Source organism: Lampetra fluviatilis, chromosome 23 (genome assembly GCF_964198595.1).
Source record: "Lampetra fluviatilis chromosome 23, kcLamFluv1.1, whole genome shotgun sequence".
NCBI lineage: Eukaryota > Metazoa > Chordata > Hyperoartia > Petromyzontiformes > Petromyzontidae > Lampetra > Lampetra fluviatilis.
The window spans coordinates 11508512-11526203 of record NC_136297.1 but is presented as its reverse complement, the minus strand read 5'-3'; the positions used below and the strand labels follow the sequence as shown (position 1 = coordinate 11526203).

Sequence of the window (17692 nt, the reverse complement as noted above, 5' to 3'; positions counted from 1 at the left end):
GCGGCCGACGCGGAAGCGTAATTCTGGCGCGGGCCTTGCCGCGCGGGTCTCGCCCGGCCCTCGACGCCGCAGTTAAAGCACTTCACGGCCAATGCGACGTTTTCTCCATAACGCTTTCATATTCATCTGAATAGTCACGTCCATCCATATCCGACTCATTCTCTCTCTCTCCTGCTCTCCTCCTCCCACCCCCCCTCTGCGTGACTAATACTGCGCACCCCTTGTCTCTCTCTCTGTCTCTCTCTGTCTCCTGCCCACCTCTCGCTGTCTCTGTCTCTCCGTACCGCCCGCCCGTGGTGCTAGCTGTTTTTGGCTGCTAGCAACGGGGCCAATGGCCTCCTGTGGCAACCAAACACGCGGGACGGCGCAAGGTAAAGGGACAGGCCCACCCCACCACCCCCCCCCCGCACCACCTCCTTCCTCTCACTTGTCCCCCTCGCCCGTTCGACCTGAACCCGTGACCCTCGAACCCTGACCCGTCTCAGCGGCCGCGGTGGTGGAAGTGATAGTGAGGCGGAGGTGCGGTACCGGTGTAAACGGATATTGGTTCCCCCCTCCCCCCCGCCGACTATTGTTCCCACCTGCGAACATCTGTTTCTCCTCGACTAATTTGGCTATGGTCGTGTATTTTGGGTAAGGCGCTACGTAGAAACTTTTTTTCATGAATACATTTGGAAAAGTGCTCTTAAGATTAAGGGTTTAGTTGACAATGCATGAATATCGATGTACAAGCATAGAACGATTTATCCATTTCATATCTCGAATATTGGTTCCAAAGGGGAATAAATATATTTTTATAAGTTGTACGTACAGGAAGTTTTACTTGGGAGGGAGCCATGTGTGTTTTCTGGCGCTGGGAATGAGGGCGTGGGGGCGCATTGGCAAAAGCCTCGGCCTAAACCGTGTGTCCCCTCTCACTCCCAGCCAGCCGTGGCAGCAGCCTCGGGGGCAGGGCCTGCTGTCCACGTGCTGCCCCCTGCTGTCGCTGCTCCCTCCTCACCGCCGCGTGGCGTATTTCCAGGACTAACGTGGAAAATCGACTCACAATTTACAGCTATGCCCCGGAGCGTCATTGCCAAGCCGCTGCCGATTCCCAATGTCGTCCACACGTGGTCCTATCGGCAGTTGCAAAGGCGACTGATTGGTTACGCATCCTGGGTGTTGTTTCTTCAGGTGGATTGCTAAGAGGGAGGTGGTTGTGGGCAGCTCATTCCCGTCCAACATGACGGCGACACGAGGTCGTGCAGTCTGCTCCCTCGACCGTTTGCACCGACCACATGGAACTGCCCTCCACTATGAGGCCGCGGTGATCGCCGGCAGGCCGCGGCTAAGAATCATGGCCCGTTGGTGACCACCGTGACCACACCATCACCACCACCACTCCCTGCCTGCCAAACAACTCTTTGTGACCCCTGTCATTAAAGTTGTTCACCCCAGTTCTCAGGGGCCTGACCGTACAAGCGCTCAGACGTGCAGCAGCAGCGTGCACAGGGCAGCTCCCTGTCTGTAAATATTCACGCCGGTGGTAACGACCCCGCTTACCTTGACCGTCCCCCCCCCTCCTCCTCGCCTTCTCCCACGGGTCCTTCCCTTGAACCTTGTCCCGCGGAGAAGCCTCGGTAACCTTTTACCTGTCGCCCTTCCACGGCGACGGGCGACGCAATCGGACTCCAGGTGACCACCCTGAGCACTGAGCGCGTCAGGACGCGGTGGCTCTCGATGTTTTGGTATCGGACGGAAACCGGAGACGAGGAATATCTTAAAGGATCAGCGTCTCCGAGGCGCAGTTCAAAGGGCGGTGTCCCGAGTCGCCCCTCGCCGTGAGCACCTCCATGCCTCTTCTGCTTATTCCATAAACTCTGCCCCGTGTCCCTCGCAATGGTCCTGCCCAGGTTTTCCGGGATCCACGTCGGGTGTAAAATCTTGGCGGCAGGTTTGCTGCGATCCGCTTTTACAAAGTTGTTTGCAATAATTGGCGTGGGTTTTCTGGAAAACCTGAACCGCATCGCTCCTGATAGTGTGGAATGTCATCTGTGCTGATCCCACCTGCTCCAGCCTCCTCCTCCTTCTCCACCACCACCTCCTCCTCCTCCTCGCTGTGTTCCTCTCCTAACGTCACGTTGACTCCCCCCACGTGTGAGTGGAACGAGCCAGGCGGGTGAGCCCAAGCGGATTCGTGGGGGGGCATATCGGCATTGCGTGTGGGGAGACGCTGCACACAGGAGGCGTGCCGACTGCACCGCGTGTGTGCGTGTGTGCACTCAATGTGCATCTGTGCGTATGAGTGGGGAGCAGTGGTGCAGTGGTTAGCGTGCTGCACTACGAACCCAGTGACCCGAGTTTGATTCACGCTCACGGCCAACACCAGTGACGATTGTCTGAACCGGTCCTGGGCCTCTCCTGGGTCGACTCGGCCTCTAATGAGTACCTGGTGCGGTGTTTAAACATCGCCACCGGGGAGACAACGGCAACCGGGCGTGATGCTGGCTACCCACCCCCTCGTGTGCCATTCCGGCCTTCATAGGTGCTCGCTAACAGCACTTTCCCCAACAGTTTGTTAAAGCTACACGGGGGATCTCTGTGTTTTAGTGTCTCTGTTGGTGTGTGTGTGAATGGACCTGTGTGAGAGGTCGTCAATCCCCTCCACCTTAAATTACTCGGTAAAGAACCAGAGTGTGAGAGGCCCTGCCGCCACTAGTGTTGAAAAATCGGCAGGAATGTATGTACTCATGCAATTAGCACTTACATTATTTATTCATTTTTATTAATTTATTTTCAGTGACCTGCTTACCTTTTCTCTATTTTGCACACCTACAGGGGATTTGTAGTTGTTTGTCCATGTAACTCGCCGACCCCGTGCCCAAACTGGACATCTGTGAGAAAGAGCTTCATAGCTCATCGGATTCCTCCTTCAGTCTAAATAAAGAATTCTGATTCTGAAATATTCTGACGCCCCCTGCAGCAGCCAAATCCCGTCTGGTGGTGCCAGGCAACCAAATCTCCCCCCCCCCACTCCCCTCCCAGGGAGCTTCCAAAAATGACCATCGCTATGGTGACTGCGCTTTGTTCATAAAGGAAAGTCTTGCCGTGTCTCAAGACTCATTTTAAAGAGGGTCCTGCCAAGTTTTTGCAGTATAGAAAAATAAAATAGCACTAGAAATAAGTAACTTTTTTTAAAATCTATATTTACAAATGCATTTAAAAAAAAAACGTTTTAAAATAATAAAAACGCAGTTACAGCATCTGGTCACGTGGAATGTTCGAGCGCTCGCTGGGGATGAGACTGCCGCTTCCTGTGTCGGACAGCTGGACTGGTACCAGCTGAGTTTCCATGAACTACGGGAGGTCCTGGGGACCGGTTTTGGCTCCCGTCGCCGTGAGCGGTGGACAGCAGGCTTGTCGCGATATGGCGATACCTCGACACGTTTATCGAACAATATGAGATCCACGATAATCGTACCGCCCGTTGTGCAAAATATCGTCACATCGTTAAGATTTCTTGCTCATTTAATTTTGTCAGGAGTTTGCAGATTCTTAAAAAATCTGGAGATTGTTTTATTTATTTTGGCAGGCGAGAATGCATTGGCTGGGTCTTGTAGCAACGCCCACGTGCCCAGCCACCACTTATCCAAACAGCTGTTTGTGAGACCGGATAGAGGGTGGGTAAACGGGCATTGCATGGGCAAGAGAGAAGGTCTGCACTGGTGCAGGAGGATCTGGAGATGTGAGGGCTTGCCGATGGCTGGTACAAGACATTTCAAGATCGGCCTCAGTGGAGGAGGCTCATAAAGGACGCTACTCGGCAGTTGGAGGCAGTCACCCGCCAACAACAATAGGGTGGAGGAACGACGCTCACAACGATGAGCGGTGCGCAGGGCGGCTAAAATACAGCGAGGTGGCACGGTAGGGGAACATAGGTGATGTGTCTGCCAGTCACCTTAGTTAATCCATAACACCTGAGCCTTCCCTGTGACCTGCCAGCGAGCTTGTGACCCTTCACATGGCGTCAAGGTGCACGTAGCCTCGTGAAAGCGCCGTGTTGGCGTCACCGCCACCTAGTGGCGGTTGTTGTTGTTTGCTGTGGTGTGCGTTTTGTGTGTATGTCATGCCCGTCGTGAGCTCGTTCCTATGCTCGGGCTCCTGCGTAGTCGTGTGCCGTGCGGGGAAACCTGACCACATTGTGTCTCCCCCCGCCCAACTCTCCCTCCATCCCCACCTCCCCCCACTCCCTCCCTCCCACTCCCCGTCCGTCCCCTCCGTAGTACGCGACGGCTATGAGGCACCATGGCACACGCGAGCCACGAGGAAGCCCCGCCCGGTTGGCATGACAACCGGCCTCCTGGTACCACGCAGATGCTGGCAGTGTCTGACGCCAGCCCCTGTCCCCCCCCCCCCCCCACTTCATCCCTCCCCCTCTTCCTCGCTCCCTCCCTCCCTAACTACCCTCTCTAATTCGCTCCAGTCCCTCGCATCCATCCTCCTACTTGTCTATCTCCACTGTCCCCTTGCCATTTCCCCCTCTCAATGCTCTTCCGCGCATAACAGGTTGCTATAGGCAGCTGCGGGACCATGCGGTGGGCAGCAGAGAGCAGCGCAGAACAATCCACCGTTGTACTGTATTTCTGTGCTCCAGCTTCTATGTCCCCACTTTTAACAAAAAAACCTCTACTGACCAACGTGGTCAATTATGGCCAGGTGAGATAACCGCCCCCGCCACCCCGCGGCGCACAGAGCACGGGGGAGCCCGTCATCATCCAGCAGTGGATTGACAAAAGGGGGGGGGCGCGTGCACACGCTCGTACGTCCCGGAGTCTCTGCCTCTCACCCTGCCTCCTGTGTCTCACCTCTAACCGTCCATGCTCCCCCCTCCTCCTTGACCGCTCCGTTCCCGCATGACACTTTCTGTTTTAATATCGGCAACGACGAGAAGGGGACCACTCATGCGTTTCCCGCGCCTGCACGCGGCGCCGTGGCTCGCGTCGCCATGGCGATGGGAAATGAAACCGAGTGGTCGCCACGCCACCGCCACGCCACACGTGGTGCACTTGAGTTCAACGGCACCGGGCGCTCCGCGGAGTCCATGGGCCCAGGGCGGAGATGGCCACCGCTCCGAGGGTGGCACGCACTTCTCTAGCCGTTCCCATCTCAACAGCGTCGGCTTGCGTAGTGACGCGCCAACCACGACACGCAGCGTTCGCAACTGATACGGTTAAATGCGAGGGGGACTCTTTGATCACCCCGCTTGCTTCAAACGGCTTTCGCCGATGGTACGTTTGATTCGAATTAACGGCGTCCATTCCGTCCCGATGACGGAATCGGTCGCGTTTTAAGTTCAAGTTCATTTATTATTAAGTGAACACGCGGAAAGCCGCGCGGCTGGCATAGCCCCCGCCAAGGAGGCTACTGGCGTCTCCCACCCATTGTTGCCATTTAGCTCCTGAACGTGTCGCTGCCATGAGAAAAGAATGGAGTAGAATCAAGCGGTCGTCGCATAATGCGCTGCTGTTGGCCACGCACAGAGACGTAGGAATCGCCCAAAGTGCTGCTCACCCTCAGGTGGTAGCGCCCAGCGAAACATCTGGCCTGGGCCCATGGACTCATGAGGTCACGTGCCGATTCGACCGAGCGTCTCGCTCTCCCTAGCGTCACGCGCACAGCAATGGATCAGTGGCTCCCGACGTCTCTGCAACCCCCCCCCCCCCCCCCCATCTACTCCGGGACGACTTGGTCATGGTGCCCACAGCTATATATTTCTTCTTCAGAAGCGACCGGGCCACAAGCGATAGCACAACGAAGTGGCTTATCCGCGTGGACATTTGCAGCAGCTGAATAATCTAAACGCGTGATGTTGATTCGAAATGTGGGGCGGGGTGGGGGGGGAAATCGGAGGACCTGGAGAAAAATCAACGTGACCACGGGGAGAGAGAGACACCGCGAACTCCACATACACAGCAGGCGTCAGGGTTGGGATGGAACCCACGACCTCCTGCATACCAGGCGAGGGAGATGACGTCTCACCACTGCGGCGGCACCGCTGTTCGCTCGCGGGACCACCAGCTGCGCCAAGCGGCAGCGTCCGTAGACAGTTTCCGCGGGCCACTGCCCACACGCAGTCCGCAGGTTAGGGAACCACTACACTCTTGAAGGGTCATTCTGTTTCGTTGTAAGCAGGGCTTGTGATTTTCGGTTGATAAATGTGATTTATTCGGTGTTGATCGGCACATTTTCTTTCAGCAGTTTTGAAGTTATTTTGTAGATATTCGAGGTTTCTCAATGCTTTTGCGTATTGATTTGTTTTATACACCGTGATGAGTTGCTCAACGTTAGTTTCTGCAGTGTTGCCTACTTTTTAACATGCAGGCCAAGCTCGTATTTAATAATAATCATAACAATGATTAAACAATGTTTGAGAAAATAAACGTAACAGTTTTCTCACCGCTAGTGGTAACCTGGCGCTTTCGTACTCGGACAGTCGTTGTCTAAATAAATTAAACTAATTTAGTTTTTTTTTTATCACATAAGTAAGGTTTTTTTGTACAAATTGCGTACATTTTTGTAACATGAATGGAGCGACCATTTAATATGGGAGGGTGGGGTGTGTGTGTGTGTGGTGTTTATTTGACAAACACTGATTTAAGTTTGTATCGGCGGTGCAATGATCAGGGTCACAACCAAAACTCACAAGCCCTAGTTAACACATTAAAGTGCGGTCGCTATCATACAACCATGGGGGGGGGGGGGGGGCGGGTTGGAGCGGAGAATCTGCAACAACGGGTATTACAATTTAATACCGCGATGAAGCACAAAGGCATTGCACACCTGTGGTGGGGTCACGATGGGGTCACGTGCGGTGCCCGAGGCATTCTGTGCACAATGATCAATCGGGGAGGACAGGGAAGTCTCGGGGAGACGGCGAGTGGCCACTCCGGGGACGCTGCTGGCCACCAAAGCCCCCCGGGGGAGGCCCACGGCACTGGATGCGTTACACAGAGGCCTTGATCCAGCAGTGGACGGGTCATGGCTGACGATGAATTGGGTGAGACTTAACGGTTTGTGCGAGCAAGGGAACGGATTAGGAAGTGTGGCAGTGAGGGACGAGACTAGGGCAGTGGACGAGGTCAGCGTAAGCTGTGAGGTTAGGGGTAGGGATCGGGATAGGGATGAGGTTAGGGGTAGAAATGAGATTGCGGTAAGCTGTGAGGCTCAGCATACGGTGTTTGACGCTAGGATTAGCTATGGGGTTGAGGTTAGGGTTAGCTATGGGGTTGAGGCTACGGTTTGCGATGGGGTTGAGGCTAGGGTTGGGAACTATGGGGTTTTGGCTATGGGTTTTGGGCTATGGGGTTGGGAACTATGGGGTTGAGGCTAGGGTTGGCTATATGGGGTTGAGGCTATGGGGTTTATTTCCTGCTACAGTTCGCCTGCAGCACCGTCTTTCAGAGAGCCACAGCGCTTCCCGCTCTCGCTAACCGCGAGCACAACGTTCGTCGCTCTGCAATGCGTGCAAAGCGGTGATTGATGCAACTCAGGCGCTCGCTTGCTATGGCAAAATATCAAAATATATCCGTGGGTATAAACGCCACCGCCTGTGGTGAACTGGCACCGTCCACAATGTAGCGGCCAAGGTGAGTCTTCCATGCTCCGTCCGACTTTGTGCCACTGTTAAGGCCCCGGGGGTGGTCATGTGGGGTGGGTAGGGGGGGGGGTTGGCGGTCGGTGTGCAGGAGGGAACGGAGGGTGACTACCTCCCGCTCGCCCCCTGCCTCCCGCCCGGTGGTGAGAGGTGGGGGGGTCAAACAAACGGCAGCTAAAAATTGTGGAGAATCGGCTCCGTGCTGTGAAAGGCTCCCGAGGCGATATGTGCACGACACGCGCCCCCACTCCGGAGTTCGGCTCAAATTTCCAGCCACTTTTCCTGGGCCGAAAGCTTCTGCCGTCGCCCGCCACGGTGGTGGGGCCACGAATCGCCCCGAGCCCATGGGGCTGGCCACTTCGCCCCATGCCCCATGGCTTGTCGGGGTGTGGTCCAATTTTCCGCCACTCACTGCTCCGATGTGCTCCTGGCCGCCCAGATGCGCTTGCGCTGCGCTCCCACCTGTGAACGCGTGTTCCTGGCTAGTCACGCCGGATTCGTTGTCGGTCAGCGGTGTGCAGGTTGTGCTCATCCGCACATCCGATTAGCACGGTTGGCTACGTACGCTGCGAAAGAAGTTCAACACACGGGAGTTTCTCCACAGGCATCCCTCTCCCGTGCCGCATGCGCAGGTTGCGGTAGAGAGTGGCGTTGCGCGGTCCCCACTGGCGCGCACGCACACGCGCGTTTTCCCTGTGGACTGCCCCCTGTTGGTGCTAAAATTCATGCCGCCGGTCGCCCCTGCGGGTGACGAGCAAGCACTGAAAAAATATAAGCACAGTCGCGACCGCAGGCAGAGAGCAGAAGCACCCCCCCCCTCCCCCCCCTAGCATGGGGGGGAGCACGGGGAATCTGGGTTAATGGTGCTGAAAGACTGGGCCTGGGGTTTGGTGCTAGAATTACCCGGGTTGAAGGGGGCTTGGAGAGACCTGGGATTGTAGTGGGTAGGAGATCCGGAGAGAGGATCTGGGATCTCCTGTTCATCGCCCCCGGCTGCTTTTCTCACAGACGAGGCCGAGCGGCGCAAACTCCCAAAGCGCCGCCGCCGCCGCTCCCTCCACCGCGTCGCGACGTGAGCCACCGGCGGTGGACGTGGCAAGCGCGGGGGCTTGGGGGTCGCAAGTCGGAGTCGGAACGTCGCTCTCCCGTGTGCTGGCTGGGGGAGGGGGGGGGTGCGCGCTGCTAGTCCGCACGGCATCGCTCTTGCATGCAACCGAGTCCCCCATAGTCGCCCCGTAGTCGTTGCACTTTAGTCGCCCTTGTAGTCGTCGCGTAGCCGCCCCTCTCTGGATGTTCATATCTTTTGCCGTTTCGGTGACCGTACTAATCGCGAGGCCTGTGACGATTTCACCGATGAGGGACGGTTCCTGACCGCTCGCGAAAGCATTCGCCCGAATGGCACGCGCGCGCGGTCCCAAGTGGCGGACGACGTTTGGACGTGTGCGTGCGCGCATGCACCATCCGGATAATGGAACGGGTGACGAAACGAAACCTAATGTACGGGACGGTCAATTGCATGGAGACCGATCACATGAGATTAACAGTATGGACACGTTTGTTGTCCTTGCACCGCACCTCCGATTAGCACGGTTGGCTACGTACAGCGCGAAAGAAGTTCAACGTGCATACGGAGACGTACGCGGCATAACGTGTGAAACTAAACGCCCGAAGTTCAAGACAATGCAAATGAGACGGGACACGCGAGAGAGATTACATGACGTTGGCAGTGCAAACATGACCGACACGGCATACGAGACGAAAAGTCTTAACAGCAAGAGAATGCAAATGAGACGGGACATACACGCACAGCTATCAACCCACATGGAAATCTCACCGAGTCTCATGACACCTTTTTCAAGAGGGTCCTGCAAAGGCTCGGTAGGAGGAGTCTCCATCAGCTGCCGTGCACAGGGAAACCTTTCGCCAACGCGGATTTACGGAGCGCGTGTTTCGCCAATACCATACCGTGTCAACCCTTACGGCTTATACCCCGTATTCTTGTACAGGGAAATTGAGTGTTTCATGTCCATACCGCGTACAGCCGTTTCAATAGGGGCAATTTTTGTTGAACACGTAGGCTTTCGCGGCCAATATCATCTAACCCAAAAAAAAATTATTGTGGACGAGAAATTTTTTTGTCTGTGTGTGTTTCTTCCTTGTAATGGGACTTTGTAGCATGAATGTTGAGGTCTATAAGGACACGGGGTAATCAATAAGGTCTGAATTGGTCTGTAGTAATATTGACAGGTATGCAAACGAGATGGACAGGACAAGACGGTACAGAATGCAGGACGCATGACAACACGAACAAGATATGGTACAGACGAGTCCGCAAAGAAACATCGCGAAACAAGTGATCTGGTGATGCGGCTGCTGCTGCGTTGTCAGTGGTATTCAAGCACAAGTGGGCGAACAACACTCAACACGTTTGTCAATAACACTGGCATTCAACGTTTCGGGCAATGGCCCTTCATAGCGCGTCATTTGAAGGGCCATTTATCCCAAAACATCACCTATTTTATATATATCTTTTTACCGTTTTTAAGGCCAAACGGTGTTCTTGACGAACGTGTTGATGACACTTTTGGGGGGGGTTTTTCTTTAAAAAAAACAGATTAGGAGTAACGATGTTGATGGTTTTGTGGAATCGAATCGTGGCGCCGGAATCGTGGGAGGTTGTTGGGAATCGTTGCGGGCCTCGCCAATTGATGCCGGCATTGGGGCAGCAGCTGCTGCTGCTGTTGGGGCCCCGCTCGTCGTGTGAGTTTGCACAATGATAGCGGCACATACGAGGCCGCAGCCACCGTTAAATATCGGATGCGTAGCCTCGCCCTTTTAGCGTTGGGACGTGTACATTGATTTTTAATTGTCATGGTATTCTCGTTTCTAATGTTCTCCCCCCCCCCCCAACTGTCATTGACGAATTAAAAAACACAGTATTCGACATCGTCTCCCTTTGCTCACCACGCGTGCTGCTGCTGCAGCCACGACACTTCACGCAGAGCCCACCAACCCCTGAGCATCTTCGAGGGCAGTTGTCATTCTATGGGAGGGGGTGGGGGGACATGAGGGGCACCCACGCCCGCCTTGTCAGTTGTCATTCTATAGGCGGGGGTGGGGGGACATGAGGGGGACCCACGCCCGCCTTGTCAGTTGTCATTCTATAGGAGGGGGTGGGGGGACATGAGGGGGACCCACGCCCGCCTTGTCAGTTGTCATTCTATAGGCGGGGGTGGGGGGACATGAGGGGCACCCACGCCCGCCTTGTCAGTTGTCATTCTATGGGGGTGGGGGACATGAGGGGCACCCACGCCCGCCTTGGCAGTTGTCATTCTATGGGGGGGGGGGCAGTTGTCATTCTATGGGGGGGGGGGGGCAGTTGTCATTCTATGGGGGTGGGGGGACATAAGGGGGACCCACGCCCGCCTTGGCAGTTGTCATTCTATGGGGGGGGGGCAGTTGTCATTCTATGGGGGGGGGGGGGGGCAGTTTTAATGGCGCGTGTGGCTATGGGTGCCCCCACCGCACAGTATTAGGTGAAGCCGCCCCTCGAAGCCCCCCTGTTTTTCTGTCGGAATCGCCCCTGTTGATGTTTGTCCGTGTCTGTCTCTCCAATCTTCACACGGCCCAGTCGTTTAAGCGAGTTCGCCCGCTTGTTTCATTGGGATGCACTTTTCGAATGGAGGAGCCGCCCTGGTTAATACTGTGGGTGTGGTTACCATTAAAAATATACGCCCCGTTTGTTTCTCCGCGGTCGTTAAAGATCTCGTGGCGTCATTCGCAACGCCATTATGTTGGAAATTACAAAAAGTACACCTCCAATTACCCAATTGGATTTTACGCCACAGCAATCATCGCCCACGTACTGCGAAAACTTGAGAGGAAACAAGTATAACCCGTAAAAACAAAGTTTTTCCCTATAAATCCTTTATATGCGTGGCGGCTAGAGTCCTCTCGTCCTCTGGCTTGAGATGGCTGCCACCTATGGGTCAGATGATTGCATTGCACCATTAAGCAATTGGTAATTAAATATAATATTTTTGTCCTAAAAAGTGTAAAATTTTGGGAAAAAAATTTCACGAAAATTAATTGTCACGCACAACGAGTCTGTGTGGAAAATGTCAGCTCGATTGGATCGCGGGAAGTGGGTTAAAAAACGACCGAAAGATGTGCACGGTCGTAAGCAAGCAAGCGAACTTAATATAAAGGATTTTTAAAAAAGCTGCCTTCCCCTGGCGAAACAAGCGGCGACGAGCTAATCCGAGTCGCGAGTGGCGGTGCGGCCTCGGCCCGTGGCGCCAGATGGCAGCACCACCCCGTGGCTCGCGCGGCCACCGATATTGGCGGCCTCTTTGCCACACACACACACGCGCGTCGTCTGGGTTGCTTGGTAGGCAACGGCGAGAGCGGGATTCCTCGAACAAGAGAAGTTCTAAGAATATGGTCCGCTGGGTTGGGATCATTTGTTTTCCCCGCCGGTGTGAAGCTGGTGCCGACAGGTGGCGCTACGGGAGCGCTGATCAATTGCCATCCATTGCCACGCCGTCTGTGGACCCTGCTGGACACCGGGCGAGGTCTCAATGTGTGCGGCCAAACTCCGCCGTTTGTGGTCAACGTGACAACCCAGGAGAGTGCAGCGGTGGCACCGTAACAAACGGCGTCGCGTATTGTGTTGTCGCCTCTCCACTGCGTGTGGGCCACCGAGGGTGCTACCGCACGGCTCAGCGATGACGCCCTCGTTGAAATGAATCACCACATGCAGCGGACAGAAACCCGCATCGCCCTTCTCGCCATGAACCCGCCCCGGGACGGGGTTTCGTGGCACCTCAAAACGCAACTGAACGCCGGCATCTTGGCGCAATGCACGTCCTTAATTCGAACGCAGATTTGATCTGAACACGCTGTTTGAGACCCAAACACAATCCCACCACGTTGGCGAGACGTTGACTACCTCGCCTGATATACAGGAGGTAGTGGGTTTGATCCAGACCCTGATGCCTGCTGCATATTTGCGTGTCTCTTTCCCCGTGGTCGCGTGGATTTTTCTCCGGGTTTTCCCTCCACATTTAGTATTTCCCTGCTATAAATGTCCGTTAATAAGCCACTTCGTTGAGCTATCATTTGTGGCCAGGTCGCTTCTGAAAAAGAGCTATGTAGTTCATTCGGCCTTACCTGGTAAAAACATTTTTAATTTAATTGTTAAGTAATAAAATACAATTTTAAGACAAGCCTCAGTGCTGCGAATGGGGCCATGCAACCCAAATTACGAGCCATCTCTCACTGCTGAAGAAGCCCTCTGTCGTCGTGGCCTGCAGCTGACATCGGGCATTCGGCTCCTAAACACATCGCTGCCATCGCAGGCGGAGAACGACGCGTTCTTCGTCTGACGCCTCCTGGAGGAGCGGCGTCTCCGTGTGAAGAATCTTGCCAGCGCCACAGAGCGGGCCCATATCTATTCTAGATTTGAAACTTTCGTGACTGCAATGATTCATATTCTTAGGTTTTTTTCGGTAAAGTCACGTAGGTAAAAAATTAAAATTAATAAAAGTAAAATAAAATAAAAATCACGACGTTTCGAAGACAACACAAGCTTCCGTCTTCAGGTGGAACCGTCACAGCACGATAGCTGTATCAAGTCAAGCGAGACGTTAAATATCGTGCTGTTACCTACGTGACTTTACCGAAAAAACCTAAGAATACGGGCCCATATCATCGCGAGCCTCTGGTATATCCACTGCTGGCCAAATCATCACGTGCCCGATACACACGAATAGCTTTTTGCTGGCAGCACGCGAGAAGCAGACGAATATAAGCGCATTCCAACCAGTCTGTGTAAGTATACCGAGTGGTTTTCCGCATCTCCAGTGAGCACATTTGGCTGCGTACATTGCGAAAGAAGTTCAACGTACAGACGTATATATGCGTGCGTGTGTGTGTGTGGGACAGAGTGAGCCTACTGGGTGTGTTGTGTGTGGAAAGCGGTTGCGCAGAAATTAGCGCGCTGCACTTCGAACCTGGCGACCCCAGAGATCGATTCCCGCTCACGACCAACACAAGTGACGATTATCTGAACCGATCCTGGGCCTCCCGTTGGTCGACTCGGCCTCAAATAAGTAGCAAGTACGATGTGTAAACATCGCCACTGGGAAGACGAAGGCGGCCGGGCGTGGTGCTGTCCCCACACCCATTCGTGTACCGTGCCGGCCTTCATAGGTGCTCGCTGACAGCACTTGCCCCAAAGTCTGTTAAGGCTACACGAGTGAATCTACTGCCTTTTGTCTTGTGTGTGTGTGCGCGCTGTGTGTGCGTGAATCTGTGTGCACGCTGTGTGTGTGAATCTATGTGTGTGTGTGCGCCGTTGTGACTGTTTGCAGATCCCAGGCTCAGAGCTCGTGTCCGGAATGTGCGAAGCTCCAAGCTGGTGGAATGCCCCGTGCCCCCATTCTGCCCCCATGCCCTCCCCTCCCCCCCGTGCCCCGCGTCTCTGTTTGACGGATTTAACCCTTTCTGGGAGCTCTTGTTCGTGTCCTAGGGGTCCATGTCTCACCCCCTCGGCTGGGGTACGTCCCTCTCTCCGCTCGTTCTGATTCGACAACAGAGGCCCATATGGTGGCTCGCACACCCGTTCACTCGCACAGAGGAACCCACGAACTCGCGTAAGGGACTCGCACAGAAGGGCCCATGAACTCAGAGACGCGTCCTGTTCCGTTCCGTTATTGCCAGTTCCTCCCGACGATGGCATTGTTCTTGAGCTGCCCGTTTGAGTGCGGAGTCGGTATCGAAGTGGGGGGCACTGGAAAATAATTCACCAGCAGCTCTGTGACATCTGCTTCCACGGGCCGTTCGGTCTTTAACACGGGGTGATGCCAGTGCCTGATTAAGCTAGTGCGGGGCCTGTAGCATATGTTATAAAGGGGCCTTAAATAAAAAAAAAACATAAATATAAAAAAACATTTTTCAATAATATTTGGGTCTTTTGGTAAAGTCACGTAGATAGGTTAAAATAAAATAACACAAAATGACGTCTTCCTGATGACGAACGCTTGTGTTGCGATCGAAACGTCGTAGTTTTTTCGTTATTTTTGTTATTTTCTATGAACCTATCTACGTGACTTTACCGAAAGACCCAAAGAATATGAATTCCTGCAGTCACGAAAGCTTTAAGTCAACGCAATTTTTTACTTGCATTGTAAAGTAATAGTATTTTTTCATTTGCTTTACAGCCAGATAATACGACAAATCGCTAACCTTAAACACCCGGTCGTTCGTAAAAGTTGAAGGCGGTATAGTACTATAGTAATAGAGCAAGTGCAAAATCACTGAACCGGAATTGATAGCTTGAAAGCATTTAGCACAGGGCCCTTGAAAGTGTGGAGCCCGTAGCTACATATGTAGTAGCTATTACACATGTAGCTACTACATGTGTCGCTACTTTTGCTTCTAGGATAATCCAGCACTGGGTGATGTCACTCCTCACTGCGGGACCCCGATGCCACCGTCCCGGAATTGAAAACAATGAAATAAAACCAACCTGGAGAGAAGTGTCTGTTCGAGAAAACCACGTGCGCGACCACCCGTCCCACACATCATCACGGTGGCCACCACAACCGCCAGCGTCGTTGTCACCGTCAACTCAAGCAGCAGCCATCAGCGATCAGATGGGGGATACGGGGGAGACATCCGGGATCCGGGAGCAGCCATCGGTCGCCACTGACGTGACCCGTGGCCGGGGAATCGAGCCGATGATCGGCGCGCTCTCAGCGTCGTACGCTAATCATTGCGCCACCGCTCCCCTGTCATCCCTCGTCGTGGCGGTGAAAATGACCCCCATCGGCTGTTGCGAGTGGAGGCCGTGAAATTTCCCGTGTGCTCACGTGTACCCCAACGTGTCCTCTCACGTGTGGTCACGTGTACCCACGTGTCCTCTCACGGGTGCTCACGTGTACCCCACGTGTCCTCTCACGGGTGCTCACGTGTACCCACATGTCCTCTGACGTGTGCTCACGTGTACCCCACGTGTCCTCTCACGTGTGCTCACGTGTACCCCACGTGTCCTCTCACGTGTGCTCACGTGTACCCACGTGTCCTCTCACGTGTGCTCACGTGTACCCCACGTGTCCTCTCACGTGTGCTCACGTGTACCCACGTGTCTTCTCACGTGTGCTCACGTGTACTCCCGTGTACTCACGGGAACCCTCGTATATTCACGTGCACTCACGTGTACTCGTGTACCCCCGTGTACTCAAGGAGCGGGGGGGGGGCGGGTGGCGCAGCGGTTGTTGTGTTAAAGAAAGACTCGGTTGTTGGGGAGGTAAATGGGGGCCAAGGGAGAGGGGGGCTCTGGGTTTGGGGGATGAGGGGGATAATGGCTGCGCTGCTCCAACTTTAATTAATTTGCCACTTGGAGTTGAGCTCCGAGTGCGGCGCTCATCAAGACCGCAGCCCCCCCCCTGCCCCCCCCCCTCTCCCCTTTCATCCCCCCGCCCCACCGCGCTACGGATTAAGCGCCCCTCTCGATGCTTGAGAGCGCGTGTTCGTGTATTGGTTAATTAATTTACTAATTTACTTTAAACCTCCCCGCACGACCAGCGCACCCCACCCGCCCCAAACCCCCACTCCCAATGAAAGCCAGGCGAGGCGTGAGGCCTCAGGTGTGAGTTCGTCTCCCCTGTCACGTGATGCACGAGGACTCAGGTGTGAGTTCGTCTCCCCTGTCACGTGATGCACGAGGACTCAGGTGTGAGTTCGTCTCCCCTGTCACGTGATGCACGAGGACTCAGGTGTGAGTTCGTCTCCCCTGTCACGTGATGCACGAGGACTCAGGTGTGAGTTCGTCTCCCCTGTCACGTGATGCGTGAGGCCCCAGGTGTGAGTTCGACTCCCCTGTCACGTGATGCGTGAGGCACCAGGTGTGAGTTCGTCTCCCCTGTCACGTGATGCGTGAGGCACCAGGTGTGAGTTCGTCTCCCCCTGTCACGTGATGCACGAGGCCCCAGGTGTGAGTTCGTCTCCCCCTGTCACGTGATGCACGAGGCCCCAGGTGTGAGTTCGTCTCCCCTGTCACGTGATGCGTGTGGCCCCAGGTGTGAGTTCGACTCCCGGTTTTGGGGGGGTGAGGGTGGCGGTGGGATTGACTCAGCCCCATCATCGCTGCAGAGGTCGATAAAATAGGTTACGACTTTGTGTGTGTGGGGGGAGGCGGAGGGAGGGTCCTGTGAATAGACTCGCTCCCCGCCGTAGGAACGTGGAATTTCCGCCGCCGGCTCTGCAGGGCTTGTAAACGGAGCAAGTGTACCGCAATGCTCATTCTATCGGGAAACCGCTTTCGACTTTAAAGGCGAATGTTGTGTTCTCTCTACACAGACTGCTATATGCTGCTCTGCAATTAATTAATTTCGCAACTGTGCGCGTGAGAGGCCAGGGTTGGTGGATCACGCCGGGATCGATGACGACTCGAAGCCGCGAGGTGGCCAGAAGATGGCGGCGCAGCAATTCGGATTCGTGAATCCATCTGTGCGGATCACCGAGGTGCCGTTATTCCCTCGAATGTAATGCGTCGGTGTGTTGTTTTCTCTAGGGTTGTCTGGTTTCCCGCCACGTGAAGCCAAAAAAAAGGATTAAAATCTACATTGGCCAAACATCCCTCTTGAAACGTAGTCTTGAGACTCCGCAAGGCTGTTTGTAGATAGTTAATTAAATTGCTTAATTAACGGAGTGGACGAGTGGGGGGGGGGGCAGTGGGTGTCCCCACCGTTCTAGGCAACCCCCACCCCCCACTTCTGCCTCTCTCATCCCCTCTACTTCATCCCCTTGAAGGGATTTAAAATCCTGTGAGGTCCCTACACACACACACACACTTGTGTACATACACACACTTGCACACACTTGTGCACACACACACACACTTGCACACACACTTGTGCACCCACACACTTGTACACACACACTTCTACACACACACACTTCTACACACACACACTTCTACACACACACACACTTGGGGTAGAGGAGGGGGTTGAGTGAGTGTGGCTGCTTTGTTTATGTCTGTGCGTGTGTGTG

At 54.5% G+C, this 17692-nt stretch overlaps 1 protein-coding gene across 2 annotated transcripts in view; it reads left to right on the top strand.

Moving 5' to 3' along the window:
* Nucleotides 1-10577, top strand: part of LOC144940799 (protein tweety homolog 1-like) — a 28115-nt gene extending 17538 nt beyond the window's left edge. The window contains exons 15-16 of one of the 2 annotated variants that reach the window (XM_078867219.1): nucleotides 304-371; nucleotides 4263-10577. In XM_078867219.1, coding sequence (XP_078723345.1) covers nucleotides 304-371; nucleotides 4263-4278 — 84 coding nt within the window. In that variant the 3' untranslated portion in view covers nucleotides 4279-10577. The remainder of the gene's footprint in view (nucleotides 1-303; nucleotides 372-4262) is intronic. The other variant, XM_078867220.1, reaches the window with a different exon arrangement.
* Nucleotides 10578-17692: the final 7115 nt, after the last annotated feature.